The 16,285-nt window shown below is 37.6% G+C and overlaps 1 protein-coding gene across 1 annotated transcript in view; it reads right to left on the bottom strand.

The window, feature by feature from the left end:
- LOC124797926 (unconventional myosin-Ie-like) overlaps nt 1-16,285 on the bottom strand; it is a 365,871-nt gene that overhangs the window by 35,066 nt on the left and 314,520 nt on the right. Inside the window, exons 16-20 of the mRNA XM_047261058.1 lie at nt 10,222-10,342; nt 9,950-10,113; nt 9,685-9,840; nt 9,433-9,572; nt 8,131-8,282 (exon numbers count right to left, since the gene is read on the bottom strand). Coding sequence (XP_047117014.1) covers nt 8,131-8,282; nt 9,433-9,572; nt 9,685-9,840; nt 9,950-10,113; nt 10,222-10,342 — 733 coding nt within the window. The remainder of the gene's footprint in view (nt 1-8,130; nt 8,283-9,432; nt 9,573-9,684; nt 9,841-9,949; nt 10,114-10,221; nt 10,343-16,285) is intronic.

The following is a 16,285-nucleotide window of genomic DNA, read 5'->3' as shown; positions in this document are numbered from 1 at the left end:
CATGGGAATGCTGATAGAACATGCACCTTTAAAAATTTACACAGCTGGGAAACAAACCTAGACTGCCCCTGTGGCACGTAAGCATTCTACCACACAGCCATGCAGTCCTTCTGAAAAAAATTACCTCACTTTAGGGTGTTAAAGATGCTCAGAAAACTTCGAAGTTGATTTTCTCGAGAATTTTATAGAGTTGCATCGAAGTACTTTTGGATACTGATACTCGAGTTCTGAAATTCACATACCACAAATATAATAGAATAGCAAAATCCAACTGCTGTGTGGTCTCCTTGTGAGTGTATCAAGCTGACAACCTCCAGGGATACAGCATAGATCAGACAAAGGAAATAATAAAACAACCAGCACTACAATTTGAGACATTACTACAAGCAACTATGAACTATTGTGTTAGACAAAATTTGCTACGAACAAGAAGCAAGTAACAATGAAATTTAACATTTACACCAATATATAAGAATAGTTTATAGCCCATATGTCAGAAGGTCACAATATATCACTTTCAATAAAACTGTCATCTCTATTTATCTATATGTATTAACATTTTATGAAACTGCAGTACAAGTACATATTAATCATATCATTATCACTTTTATTTTGAGTGAACGACAACATCTGGTTATTTTAATCAATGTCATAACCAGCAGTAACACCATGAAAACGTACATCTCGTTATTTCATTTTCCAAGTGTCCCACTGGTATTTTGACATAAAACCTCTATGTACTAGTGGTATAATTACAGGTATGTGACATTTCAGAACATCATTCCAAGTGGCAAACTTTTTACCATTAAGTGCAAGTTCAAGTGCCTCATGTGATAGTCACACTGCTACTCTTCCTTTTGATACAGCACAAAATAATTTTTGCACAAATAATCAATGTTTAAAAAATTGATGTAACTGCATATATAAAAACTCTACTCATCATCCAGCAGCAGGAGAAAACTTATATGAAGGTTAAAAAAATATGCAAGCTTTTTGAGAAAGTGACTCCTTCTGGCAGAATGGTTGAAAGAGTGGAAGAGGAATGAAGGAAAAGGACTGTCGAGTTTAGGAGACAGGGATAGTTCAGAAAAGTTGTCCAGAACACCAGGTCAAGAAAGACTTGCCAGATGGAATGAGAAGGAAATACTGATTGCTGTGGGCTGTACCAATTGAGATTTGAAAACCTGAGATTGCACATTTCTCAATTTTAGCACAGGTTTTCTACTGCCACCACTTGGTAAGCACATTTTTTATCAATCTATTTACATTATAATTTTTGCACAAAGGAAATTTACACATGGTACATAAGGTCTTTGTTTTAGTTTCCTTCTTTCCCTTAGCACATCCTGTGCAACTTCTCTTTGAGTCACCTTCAGTTGGTATATGGTCCCCCATATTCATCACAGATTTGTACTACCACTTGGGTATCCGGTAGTTCGCTTCCTTTTGACAATTACTTTTTTCTTTCCAATACAGTTATTTGCTATGCAAGTAGGAATAGAAAATTGATCAGTAGTATTTTCTTGCTGTAAGCTGTGAAATATAATCCAATCATTCACCACTGAAGTCATCGGGTGCTCAAAGAACATCTTTTCACGATTTTGCTGTCTTCCTATAAAAAGTACAGTAGACTGATTTCTGATAAGATAAAGACATACCTGCCATAATATTATTATATGTGACAAAGCCATGAGGACAAGGGAGACCATGTTTGGTTTTGTCTTTCTGAGTGCATTGAGCAACAATTGTGACCAATATGTGGCAATTATTCATAACAAGAACATCTTTAGTACCCATCCATCATGATGCTAAAGTCTCAGAACTATTTTCAGGAAATTCATATTCACTTATCTGCAGTTTCATGCTAAATCACAGTATATTTCGCCAGGCACCATTGCTTGTTATTACAACTTCAATCGGTAAACTATCCATGAGATTGACTGTTTAAAAATAAATAAATAAAAACCTGTCAAATACCATTGTGACACCTTTGTTCCCAACTGTTTCAATGGGCTATGTACAATTCTTTTCTCACTTGTTGCCAATGAAATATTCCCTTCATTGTCCCTACCACCACAGACTTCCACATCTTATTCATAACCACTTTCCATGTCACAATATCCTCATAATTCTATTCTACACTTGTTCTTCTTCAGTATCAGTTATTGTTTCAGCAGAGCTACCTTTGGTCTTAACCATCAGTTCAGAAACACTTTGGTATGGACTATCCTCTCTTGGTTTCTGAAATGACTCCTTGAGGCAAACAATATCTTCATCTATATAAGGTTTTGATGCATAACTTGGTTTCTCTGATCAGTTGAACTACAAATTTTATGGGATAAGCTGGCATCCACTGTGCAAAATAGCATTATTGATTGCCCTATTTCCCCGTATGTTATGGATATAAGAGAACTATGAGGAAATATCTGCTGAAACAAATCTAGGCCACTGGAAGACCTATCAACTTTCTGACACAAAATAGAAGGAATACATTTGTTAGTAACAGAAAATCTTGGTTTGAAAGAGGGATTTACCAGTCACCACAGTACATCTGTACGCATTGATGGTCCAGTGACTCTTTGATCTCTAGCACCTCATTCTTCACTTTCATCTGTTTCATTATCTCCACTTTTACTTCAACTGCTATCTCTGTGATAATCTTCATCAGCTATGCAGGTGTCACTTGCACAGTTCTCAAGAAATCTTTGATTTTCATCTCCAACATACTTGAGTCTTCAACTTCCTATATCAGTGAAGCCCGACTTTATTTTTCTTTGATGATCAAAATACACTTTCTAAATAACTATGATTTTCACAATCACTGAGATAAATAAGTTCCTCCAAAAGAAGTCCCTTGTGCGTAGATGATTCAGATAAAAATTAAATAGTTCAAATTAGTTCTAATTAAAAAAAGACTAAAAATAAAGAAAATTAAATGTGATCTAGGTCCGTACCAAATGATAAAGAACAAGACACCTACCCAGCAGAGGATCAACAACAAAACTTATAAGACAGCTCAACCTACAGGTGCAATTTGTAATTATAAGAATTCTGCAAACCATTAGCAGGCTTCCTTTTAACAGTGGGACACTGACAGATAGCAATAACATACAGAAAATTCTCTCGTGTTCTCTGATAATCTATTGCATGACATATACATACCAATGGTATAGTGAATGGGTTAACATAAATCATTTATTTACATCATTTAGAGGATGGATTAACTTATAATTTCAAATCACACTAGGACTTAAAATGTTCAGATAATTTAAGCTGTGCTTAATCTAAGAGAGTTGGCGTGTGCTCAGTCTAGAATATACTGACATCATTAATAATGTTCTGAGAACAGAACAGTTTATGTACCTTACTTACAAATTACCAATCATTCTACTTTTCACTGCCCTATGAAAGATTTGTTGACACAAAATAAGCTAAACTGACATGTTTCTCAACATGCAAAATATTTTCAGATGAAACTTACAAGTGTTCTCAGTTAAAATCTAAAAATATACTCTATTTGTATGATTACAGGGGCCACCGCAGAAAAAATTAAAAATGCGTTACTAGTGATTTAAATCGTGTATATACACCTCATATAATATTTCTGTTATTATTATTATTATTATTATTATTATTATTATTAGTGTTATTAATATCGAATCTCAATGACAGTGGCCACTCTGCTTGCAATGTATCTTAAAAGTTTTGATTGTTACGGGCAATGCATACTAAGAGAATCACAGTGAAAGTATTATAAATGAAAGTCTTTTATTGTATTTTTCAGTATCTAGTCAAACCAAAAGCTGAAGAATACAATAAGAGAATTTCATACAATTGCATGCTTTGACACTCATTTTTCTTGTGCAAGAACCTTGTGGATCTAAAAAAAATTTCTACTATCACCTCAACCCATTACTGGTAAGTTGGCCTAATGTAACAGATTGTGGAAGTCTTGTCACAGAGAGGAAAATGTTTCCAGTATCTCTGTGACATTTTCCTCATCTATCAGAAATGAAATTGAAAGATTGCATGATTGTTGCAAACAAAATTCGAAACTTGGTGTTTGATTCCAATTTTAAATAAAAAATGACAAAACGATACCCAAGCCCCTAACTCAACAGGTTATTACTAAGTTTCCAGGCATGAAAAACAACCCACATTAAACTTCTGTTGCAGATAACACACTTGAAAAGTTCACTTTGTTTTGCTTTTAATAAGCCTCAAGATTCATTTTTGAAATGTTAACTTGATTTTTTCACCTCAATATTTGAGTGAAATCAGTAAGCCACAAATGCTTTTCACCAAGATGTCAAAATGATTCAAAGATAGTATCAGAGTTGCTGGAATACCAATATGATGGAAGACTAATGTAGATCACTGCACCACGATGTATTTTAGGTAATTCATTAAAGAAAGATTTATATTAGATACTTTAAGGAGAAGAGGAATGGAAATATAAGCCAAAGGACACATGATTCCTGCCTAATAAAGTGAGAAGGGAAAGCAGAAAGGTGGAAGGAGTAAATAGAGGGTCTATACAAGGGTGATGTACTTGAGGACAATATTATGGAAATGGAAGAGGCTGTAGATGAAGATGAAATGGGAAATACGATACTGCGTGAAGAGTTTGATAGAGCACTGAAAGACCGTAGTCGAAACAAGGCCCCCGGAGTAGACAACATTCAATTAGAACTACTGACAGCCTTGGGAGAGCCAGTCCTCACACAACTCTACCATCTGGTGAGCAAGATGAATGAGACAGGTCAAATATCCTCAGACTTCAAGAATAATATAATAATTCCAATCCCAAAGAAAGAAGGTGTTGACAGATGTGAAAATAACTGAACTATCAGTTTAATAAGCCACAGCTGCAAAATACTAACGCGAATTCTTCACAGACGAATGGAAAAACTGATAGAAGCTGACCTCGGGGAAGATCAGTTTGGATCCCGTAGAAATGTTGGAACACATGAGGCAGTACCGACCTTACAACTTATCTTAAAAGAAAGATTAAGGAAAGGCAAACCTACGTTTATAGCATTTGTAGACTTAGAGAAAGCTTTTGACAATGTTGACTGGAATACTCTCTTTCAAATTCTAAAGGTGGCAGGGGTAAAATACAGGGAGCGAAAGGCTATTTACAATTTGTACAGAAACCAGATCGCAGTTATAAGAGTCGAGGGACATGAAAGGGAAGCAGTGGTTGGGAAGGGAGTAAGACAGGGTTGTAGCCTATCCCCGATGTTATTCAATCTGTATATTGAGCAAGCAATAAAGGAAACAAAAGAGAACTTCGGAGTAGGTATTAAAATCCATGGAGAAGAAATAAAAACTTTGAGGTTCGCCGATGACTTTGTAATTCTGTCAGAGACAGCAAAGGACTTGGAAGAGCAGTTGTACGGAATGGACAGTGTCTTGAAAGGAGAGTATAAGATGAACATCAACAAAAGCAAAACAAGGATAACGGAATGTAGTCGAATTAAGTCGGGTGATACTGAGGAAATTAGATTAGGAAATGAGACACTTAAAGTAGTAAAGGAGTTTTGCTGTTTGGGGAGCAAAATAACTGATGATGGTCGAAGTAGAGAGGATATAAAATCTAGACTGGCAATGGCAAGGAAAGCGTTTCTGAAGAAGAAAAATTTGTTAACATGGAGTATAGATTTAAATGTCAGGAAGTCGTTTCTGAAAGTATTTGTATGGAAGTGAAACGTGGATGATAAATACTTTTGACAAAAATGTGGTGCTACAGAAGAATGCTGAAGATTAGATGGGTTGATCGCATAACTAATGAGGAGGTATCGAATAGAATTGGGGAGAAGAGGAGCTTGTGGCAAAACTTGACTAGAAGAAGGGATCAGTTGGTAGGACATGTTCTGAGACATTGAGGGATCACCAATTTAGTATTGGAGGGCAGCTGGAGGGTAAAAATTGTAGAGGGAGACCAAGAGATGAATACACTAAGCAGATTCAGAAGGATGTAGGTTGCAGTAGGTACTGGGAGATGAACAAGCTTGCACAGGATAGAGAAACATGGAGACCTGCATCAAACCAGTCTCAGGACTGAAGACCACAACAACAACAACAAAGTGTTGTTTTCATGTCGATCTTTCACATAAAATCTTTATTCATATCGAAAATTAACTTTTGTATTGTAATTATAAGTGCTTTGCTAATTTTTCTAGTTTATAGTTAAATAAAATTGTGACAAAACTGTACATGGCAGGGAAAAAACTGAGATCAGCATTGATTAAATGCCCAAGAAATCAAATGACTGCATTAAGTATTGTAAAAAAATGTGTGAAAACAGTAGTGACTAGTACGATATGTACCCTGCATAACCAAACGTTTTATTTTCAGTGTGGGATTATGGGTTCTTCAATGAAAAATATTTTAGATTATGTTCAGCAGTGGAAATGTGTATCATACAGACCTCATTTAAATATCAGTAATTGGTCTGTACCTTACCGGACTGTGAAGATCAATGTTGTAGCAAATTGGTCATCTGATATTCCTTTGAAGAACAGTTTTGATTCCCTCAATGATACAGTGAGGCAAAAACAAGGTTCATCAAACTACCTTCAGAAGAAGAATGGAAAGGTGAATCAATGAAGAAACACAAAAACAACATGATGTCCCAACAGTTCCACAAAACATCAACACATGATTCTGCTATTATCAGAAATCACAACAACAGAAAAAAATTTAGTGTTCACTGACAGCCAGCCTGTCTTCTCACATAAATGAAGAAACTACCATGCATGCAATTGGATCCAACAAGCAAGACACATTGTTTGCTGCAGCTTGTAAACTTATGAATTTATCAGAAGGCAGTAAGCTACCTGTCACAGATTTTGTAGTGTTGTCTGGCAGCTCAAACAATGTTTACAAAAACAAAATACCTACTCCTTATCAAGAATTAAAGATATGTCTCAGAAGGAAGAATGTGTCTCATTTACCATAGACAATAAAATCACTTAATCTCTACTGCATCAATGAACAACCCACAATGCTCGAAACATGCTTGCATAATATAATTACCAATGAGGATAGAGACTGTGTAGTGTGGTTAAATTAGGAGTATCTGATAATGACAGACTATGTCCAAAAATGAGAAAGTCACTCTATGAGTGTACAAAAGTTTTGTAAAGTACCGAATACTAAATAAAAATAACGCTGAAAATATGATAAGGGAAGATAAATTACTGGACTGGTCCTGTAAATCAACAGTTGTGAGAACTATTGATGAACTCATCCCTCTGGACATTGTTCAATAGCACTGTCTAACCATCTATAAAAAAATATAAGTGACATTAAATGTAAACCACAAAATACAAAAATATGGTATGCACTAAGACTGAATAAAATGAGAATACTGCTTGTTAAGCTAAAGACAGATCTATTAAAAATGAGGAAGTTAAGAAAACAGACAAAAAAAAACTCGAAGTCAAACAAACACAAATTAAAGTAGTCAAGTGTGAAGCAAATTACAGATACATATTTAAATGAAAAAATAGCTGTAAAGTAGCATGGAATGTCATCAAAAGTGAAATAAAACTACACACAATGATGATACTGTTCTCACAGATTCTAATGGAGCTTCGCAATTCTGAAATAGAGGACTATTTTGTAATTAACAACTTTGTCTTAAAGAGCATAGCTAATGAAACTCAACATTAGTTACTAATTTCCAAAATAAGAACACAAAGAAAGACAACTGGAGAGAGACAAAACACTTGGGGCGGGCACATATCACTAAGGAAGGATAGGTACAAAAAAGACGTTAAGTCCAAAAAGAGTTACAAAGAGGCTTATGCAAGAAAAATCCATTGAGAATCATGACATAATAAAGCAAAAACGCCATCAAAAAATCTACCACTAAAAATTAGATAAACAGAAACAAGGCATCCAACATTATTTAAACATGCACAGTGTCTCCTTGAACACTGAATAACATCCCGTATAAAGTTAACAGTGACTTACCATTATTTATGAAACAACTGTAAGGACACATTTGACACAAGTTAATTATATTAACAGCAACATAACACATTCTGTTCAGCAATAGGGATATGATTTAAACTATCAGGCTCCACATTCAACCGAATACATGTGATAAAACATACTTACTTGTGTTACTTGGTAAACCATGACCTATGAGCACTGTAAGTGTCTTTCCTGAAGGTTTTAGTACTGCCATGTCACCTACAGCTGCTGACACAAATTTCACCTGTCGAACACCGCCTCCACCCCATCCTTCCTTCTTCACTTTAAATTCGAGGCTGCAACAGCACAGAGTAACAAATTCTTTATATAATATCAGTTGTTGAACATTAAGTCAAAAGATATGAACTGCTAAATATTTATTAGTGAATAATCAGACACCAACAAGAAACATCTTCGTAATTCTTGGAAAAATATTCCTTCATCACCATGGAAGCATGCACAGGAGAAAAATGCTAAAATGTAGTACAGATATGAGTTGACAAATTTACCTTAATGACAGCACAGAAGGTACATATATGGGTAGAAAAAGAGCACCCAGTAAAATACTTATACATCCCGTATGAAAGCTGTTTACAATCTCATATACCAAACCAAATGTAAGTGAATTTTTTGCACCTGTGATTTCAGTTTTGTCCTTTTTCTTAAAGTAGTAGTTTCTATACATGCAAAAAATAATACAAGAGAATGCTGAAAAGTAATGCCTCCAAATTTGATGTGTGAAAACTCTTATAGCTTTTTACATAAAACAAATTCTACTAATATTCTGCATTTCTATTCTTCATATCTTCATATTTATTTTTCAATATAGACACCCTGGTGCCAAACACATTTCTCCCAATGAGAGACCAGTTTTTTGATACCTTTACTGTAGAATGTTTGACCTTGTTGGCAGATATTGAAGTCCTCTAAGGTATGCTTTAAGTTCCGGAAACAGATGAAAATCAGATGAGGCCACATGATAGAGGATGATTTATGACAGTGAGCCCAAGACACTGAATTGTGCAGATGTCCCAGTGCCCCTGTGTGGTCTGGCTTTGTGATGCTGAAGGATAAAGTGCTCAATGTGTGGAGAACCCTTTCAGTGGTTAGAAGCTCAATTACAGCATGCTGTTTCTCATGCTCTGACATAGTTATGTTACACGCCATGATGTTACATGCTACATTTTAGAAACCTCTGGCAGCAGAGGATTTCAACTTGCATCAGCAAAGCAGCAGGAAAGTCAAATGAGTAATATACCTCAACTGATGATAACACGACAAAAAATTCAGAGGTGTTACTTCTCAATATGTCCTTGTACATGGTAACTTCCCTCTTCCTAATGAAACACTGGATGTTCAAAATGTTCCATATATTTCATAAATATCTTATAAATTTCAATATTTTTCTACATTCTGAAAATAATAATTAAAATGCCAGTTACTTACAGATTTGAAAATTTTATGTGCAAGTTTCGTGCTAAATGGGCTTGAAACTTTTTGTTCAAAGTAGTTAAAAATTCAGTTTTGAACACCATTTCCAAGAAGCTGTCATACTCCTCTTTCATATGAATGATTATAAAATCATCCTGCCAAAGAAAAAAAAAACAGTTATTTCAAAAGGTATATTTAGTAGTTAAAAAATGACTGTACAACTGAAATAGTACAGAAATGGAAATAAACTACATTGAAATACATTACCTGAAAAGTACTAAGAGAAACATGACTTATATTTTCCAAGTTGAGCTTCCGTTTGATAATTTCAACATATTTTCCTTTGTTTGGACCCTTTTTCACTTGCTCTCTTCCAATAAGAAATAATGAATGTGACGTCAGTACCAGATCACGGCGTACGGGCTACATTAAAAAAAAAAAGACATAAATAAGCGAATAACACACCATAAGCCAATGTTGCACGAGTTACTGAGAATGAAGAAAATATATTAGTTAGCTTATAAAGACAGACCTTAAACCTCCTGTCATATTTCTTAACCACTTCAGCGAATGCAGCTTTTTCTCTGCGACCAACAAGATTCTGTAGAGAAGGTCGTAGGTCCAATCCAATATAATCACCCACAAAATTCCTATTCGGTGAATAACGTCTCCTTTCCTTCTTTCCAAAAACTAATTCTAAAAATAAAATAATGTCAGTTAGATGTGCAGACTATTTGGTTTTATTAGAAATTGTGTGCTACAGTAATGAAAAGATGTAGTTTCACTATCATTCAGCTTACTGACCTGCAGCTTCATTTTTCTGTTTCTCATTCTGTCTACGGGCAAAATATTTCTTAAATGCCTTCTGGATAACCCTTGCATACTGATTGTACCTTCTCTCTCTAAGTTCTTCCAGCATAAATAACTACAAAAAAAAGATCAACAACTTAAAATCGCTTTAAACATTCAGTAATTATTACTTACTAGAACTAACATTAGTAAAGTATAACAAATATCTGCAAATGAAACTATTTTTATTTTATTTTTATTACCATCTATACCAAATGGATACCTCCAACCTTGAGTTCTAAATATGGTCCCCCCTCTCCTCTGATGTACATAAATTTCCTCCTAATATTCCCTTAATATTTGTTATTATATCAGCTTTGTTTGTTTCTTCAGTATACATTATGCAGTCACATTTGATTTTGTTGTTTATAGATATATTTAGGAACACAGTATTATTTCAAAAAATAAAAATGAGAATATATGCAAAAAAACTGATAAAAGATCAGATATAAAGATGGAAATACATGTACAAAGGACGACCAAGACAACTAGGAGGAGAGATGGAGGAGGTCTCAATTGTGGAACCACTGTAAGATATAGCAGACCAGTATCAAAAATTTAGATATGTCCAATCTAAAGCTGAACTGAAAAAGAGTGAAATTTATCTGTTCAATGACACACTAATGCTACAATAAATCAGCATCAGTGTATTGTAAAAACTTGTGGTGCCTTCGGACAAGTAACAGCTGAAAATGGAATGTTTTCCAGGTATCTTTACGAGGAAGATCATTTGTTACTAACAGTGAGGAAGTAACACACTGACCAAATTGTAAGAAGCATTATTTTCAGAGCAGCAACTGTGAACACCAAACTGTATTCTGCTGCAACATCAGTTTTGACATAAGAAAGCAGTAACCCACAGTAATGCCCATTTTTCACAATACTTTTTTTTTTCAGACAGCTGAAGGAAGTCAGAAAATTCAATAATAATGGTAATAAGCTGTATATTAATGATTATTAGCCAGTGGTACATCAAGTAACAGGCCATAGCCATAGCCACAGCCATAGCATACAAATGTATTTGAGTGTGTACGCAGAAGTGAGCACCTTAACCAATTACAAGTTGAATTCCAGAAGACCATATGGGCAGAGACAAGTTTTAACGATTCACAACACTGCATAAATTTACATATTTAAACTATGATACAGGTTCAATAACAAAAGATTAATCGCCCCTAGAGAAATCTTTAGATGCATCATTTAATACCATGTAATTCCGCCCTTGAACTTGATACCTGCCTGGATCCAGTTAGGAAGTGACTCCACAAGGTTGCGCAGGTACACTGCGTAGAGGTTAAGCCACTCACTGAGGCTTTGGTCATGCAGTTCCACCAAATTGTGGGAATGCTGATGTCGGCATTTTATCTGCTGTTCCAACCTGTCGCACAGATTTTCTATAGGTTCAAGTCAGGTGATGCTGGCCAACTGAGATGTAATATGGTGGGGGAGCATTCAGAAAATCAGCCTGATGAACTTTGTTGCTGTGATCTTCATGTGCCTGTGTGAGCATCTGCCTTTTGTGAGGTGACCAACTCGAAATGCACATTGCATCCAGTTCCTGTTGCAATGTTCTCTTACTAAGACATTGGGGCATAACTTCATTCACTGCCTGCAGTAATTCCTGTCAGGTTTGGAAGCAATTTTAATTCAAAAGCCGCAGGGAAAATGTCTCTGGTTTCTCTCAAACAGGGTCTTTTTCCGACCACAATTAGGTCAGTATTTGTTTTGAAGTTGTGTGTGGCTATTCTTTCTTCTGCTGAAAAGTTGGTGTTCTGAGGAAGGGACCTGGGGAAGGACCATCAGGTGGTTAGCTGGGAGAAGGGGAGGATCACGATTGGGTGGTGGTATGAACTGGAAGAGACAGGGTTCAAGTGTTGATATTAGGGTGGTTTGGTTGGAGGGACTGGAGGCAAAGAAGGGCTTCCATTGCAGGGAGCAGGAGAACGAGGGTAGATCTTTGGCTCATCCAACATGATTAAATTTTGGGTGTAAGGCTAAAGGTGAGGCCTTTGGATAGGACTGAAACTTCTGTGGAGCCAAGGGTTTTGGTGGAAAGGTTAACAACAGTGTTGGATCTGATTTGGTGGAGAGTTGGTAGGGAGTTTTGAGGGGTGTGTTAAGCTGAAAAGGTCAGCTAGCCAGGGTTTATTTGTTATGAGGGGTGGATGAGGAGGAACACAGTGGGTATGATAGAGGTTGGGTAGTGGTGCCCCAAGGCGGCAGCAGTTTGGATAACACACAGAGGTGGTGTCAGGAATGCTCCTCCAGGTGCTGGAGAGCAAGGGATTCAATTTCAGAGACATCATGTATGGAGTAGGGAGTGCAGAGTAATAGTACCTTGCAGAGGGGACAGAGGTGGTTCTGGGATGCCTGTGACATTGGAGAGGTGTTTCTGCAATACCAGGTTAATGAGGACCATGGATTTGCGGAATCTGGAAATGTGTAGGTCAGTGAAAAAGGAGGTGTGGAATTCAGAGAAAGGAATCTTTACGGATAGGCCTTTTGGGGTGGGGGTGGGGGTGGGGGTGGGGGGTGGGGGGTGGGGGGTGGGGGGGGGAGATTCCATGGCTTAAGCAGCATTTGAAAAACAGGATGTGGGACTAGGTTTTAGCCAGAGAGAGGGATGCTTTTCTTAACTGGTGCAAAAAGATGAAGCAAGGGTGCACTGTGGCAGGAATGGTGCAAAGTAAATGGTAATGATGCAGAAATGGGCAAAACAGTTGATGTTTGTGAGAGGAGCTGGATAAGTGAAAATATGCATAAAAATGTGTAAAAAATTCGCAAGGCATGCAAAAATATGCACAGATATGCAAAAATATGCACAGATATGCAAAAATATGCAGACCACATAAAAATACACACAAATATGTTAAATATGTACAGAAACATTGGAGAACAGGGAGACATGGGGGAGAGTGTGTGAGTGTGTGAGTGTGTGTGTGTGTGTGTGTGTGTGTGTGTGTGTGTGTGTTGCAATAAGCGAAGAGAGATGGAGTGGGGTGGGTGGGTTAGGTACGGAAAAGAAAACACTAAGGTATCTCAGGATGAGAGATGAAGTGGGATCAATAGAAATAAATACAATTATAACTATCGGAGGAAAGAATTTGGGGCATCAGACGCAGCATCAACAATCCGCACAGTCATGAACTCTGTGTTGTGCGCAGACGATCTTCGATATGGTGTGGCTCAGACATAGATGCGGTGTGAAATGTGGTGAATAAACACAAGAAATAAGAGAAAGAACAGACACTGAGAAGAGTCATCCTGCAGAGATGAGTAACAAAGGAAAACACCACAAGCTTGTAGGATGGAAAAAAGCCATTCAGCAAAATCAAACAGTGGGAACTCCAGGTAGGAATATCAAAAATGTAGCAAAAGAAAGATTGCTCTTACCACAACAGCATCTCGGGACGGAAGGCCACTATCACGAGGGATGCAAGCAACAATCTGAAAAGAGCAGGGAAAGGGAAGGGATAGTTGCTTATGCAGGAAGAGAGATGAACGCTTTCTGGTGGAGTGTGCTGGGATTAGAATGCTAACAGGTGCAGCATCAGGAGGTTATGGGGTAGGGAGGTCGGGAAAAAAGGCGCACAAAGGAGAGGAATGGGGAAAGACAGGAGGATGTACTGGCAGAGGGTGGCAAATAAACAGGGTGGGAGATCAGAATGGGGAGAAGACGATACGACGGGAAAGGGGGGGGGGGGGCTTTAGGTGGATTTGGGGGGGGGGGGGGGGGCAGTATGTTACCATGGGTTGAGGTCGGGATACTTATTGCAGCACAGAATGTGTTGTATGAAATATTTCCTATCTGCACAGTCAACAAAAGCCAGTGGTGGAGGGAAGGATTCAGATGGCTTGGGAAGTGAAGCAGCTACTGACATCAAGTGTGTTATGTCCAGTTGCATACTGTGCCCCAAGATGATCCAATTTGCTCTTGGCCACAGTTTGGCGGTGGCTGTTCATCCTGACAGATAGCTAGTTGGCAGTCATACCAATATATAAGCTGTGCAATGATTGCAGCAGAGCTGGTAAATGCCATGGGTGCTCTTTCACAGGTGATTCGGCTGTAGCAATCTGTCTTTTCCCACATTGCTGATATTCTTACCTGGAGTCTTCAATGACTGATAACTAACAACCCTATAGTTTCTAATCAGGCAGACAAACATAATAAAGTAAAGTTGTTCTCAACCCAAAGGTTGGTTTTTTACTGTGAACGGTCCTACTGTGGAAAGAGTTATGTCCTTGTCTCCCTCAGGTAAGTTAACTGATCTGTCCAGACAGTTTTAACAGAACTGTTTGATGTGTAATCTGTACTATGGGAAATTTTGGCCTTTTCAGATTTAAAAAAAAGAGAGAGAGAGAGAGAGAGAGAGAGAGGGAGAGAGAGAGAGAGAGACAGACACTGCAATAAGTGAGAAACAAAATCCTAGGACCAACTGAGAATCAAACAGTTAACATTTTGTTTTGCAATATGGCCCTTACTCTCTCAGCAATCAAAACAAACAACTGTCACCTAATCACATTTATTATTGAGAAAATAAATAGTTTCTCACTGCAGAATGAAATTTCCACTCTGCAGCGGAGTGTGAGCCGATATGAAATTTCCTGGCAGATTCAAACTGTGTGCTGGATCGAGACTAGAACTTGGGACTTTTGTCTTTCACAGGCCAGTGCTCTGCCATCTGAGCTACCCAAGCAAAACTCATGACCCGTCCTCACAGCTTTAATTCCACCAGTACCTCGTCTCCTACCTCGGTTTTGTAGTGTGTGTAGCCACGATTTACCAATTGTGCATGGTGGAAGGGATGACTGCCACAAACATATGGGTAACAAAATTCATTCAGATACAGTTAAGCTGAGGGACACAAACAAGAATTTAACAGTTTTTACTAAATCTCAGAAGATGAAAGTTTGGTGACAAATGCACAGTTGTTATTTACGACATTCTTTGTTGAGCACAAATTGCCTTAACATATAGTGACCACGCAGGATGTTTGTTCAAGAAAGTGTTTCCCAATTCAAAAATAGCCTCCATGTACAACTGTGTGAGAACCAAAATGGAAGCACTAGTTAAAAGTGTGGCTTCTACAATTGAGGGAAAGGTAACAAAGTTAATGAAGCCCCAGCCCTTTTGTACTGGCAACAGACAACAGTAGTTGTGACACTTTACAATGGTGAAACTATAAAGATTTTACTCAATTGGAGAATCCAATGACAGTACATGCAAAGCCACCAAGGACACAGATGAACAGCGCAACTGCAGGGATAGTTGGGAATGTGGGTCTCACGGGAAGCATGCAAGGGATAAGTCCCTGCAGTCACGCTATCCATGTGTGTCCTGTTCCACTTGCAGTACAATACAATAACCTGCTCCTGAATTGGAATTCTCCTTCAAGGCTTCTGTGGTTTTCAGCAGTGCTGGATCTTCCCTCTGTTCAGTAGCAATGTCACATATGACAATGATGATTGAGATTCCATCCAAGCTGCTGTGTTCTGCTGTTAGTGTCCCTGTGTTGAAGTTGCTTTTGTATACCACTATGACATTGTACTCCTGAAGTCTCAGTCCACATCTTGCCAGTTGATCAGGTGGACCCTTCAAGCTAGCCAACCAGCACAGAGAGTGTTATCTGCCACAATGGTGAATAATTTGCAAAATAAATATGGCTGGAAATTGTTGAAGGCCCAAATAACTGCAAAGCAATTTTTCTCAGGTGTAGAGTAGTTCATCTCAGAATTGGAGAACACTCTGGAGGAATAAGCATTCACCTTTTCAGCACCTTACTGAATTTGTATTAGAATTGTACCTATCCCATAACCTCTAACATCAGTGTGAAGTTGTGCCATGGCATTCAGTGATAGTGCTGGAGAAGAAGTTACTGCCTTAGTCCCTCCTTAAGGCTTCTTTGTTGCACCTTATTCCAGGGAAATGTGATGTCTCCCTGCAGTAGTTCTTGTAAGAGACATGCCTTGGTATAGAACTCCTTTACAAATTTCCAGCAGTACTAGAAAGTGAAGAACT

The sequence above is a fragment of the Schistocerca piceifrons genome, chromosome 5 (assembly GCF_021461385.2).
Source record: "Schistocerca piceifrons isolate TAMUIC-IGC-003096 chromosome 5, iqSchPice1.1, whole genome shotgun sequence".
In the NCBI taxonomy this organism is placed as follows: domain Eukaryota; kingdom Metazoa; phylum Arthropoda; class Insecta; order Orthoptera; family Acrididae; genus Schistocerca; species Schistocerca piceifrons.
This window is presented reverse-complemented; position numbering and strand designations above follow the sequence as displayed.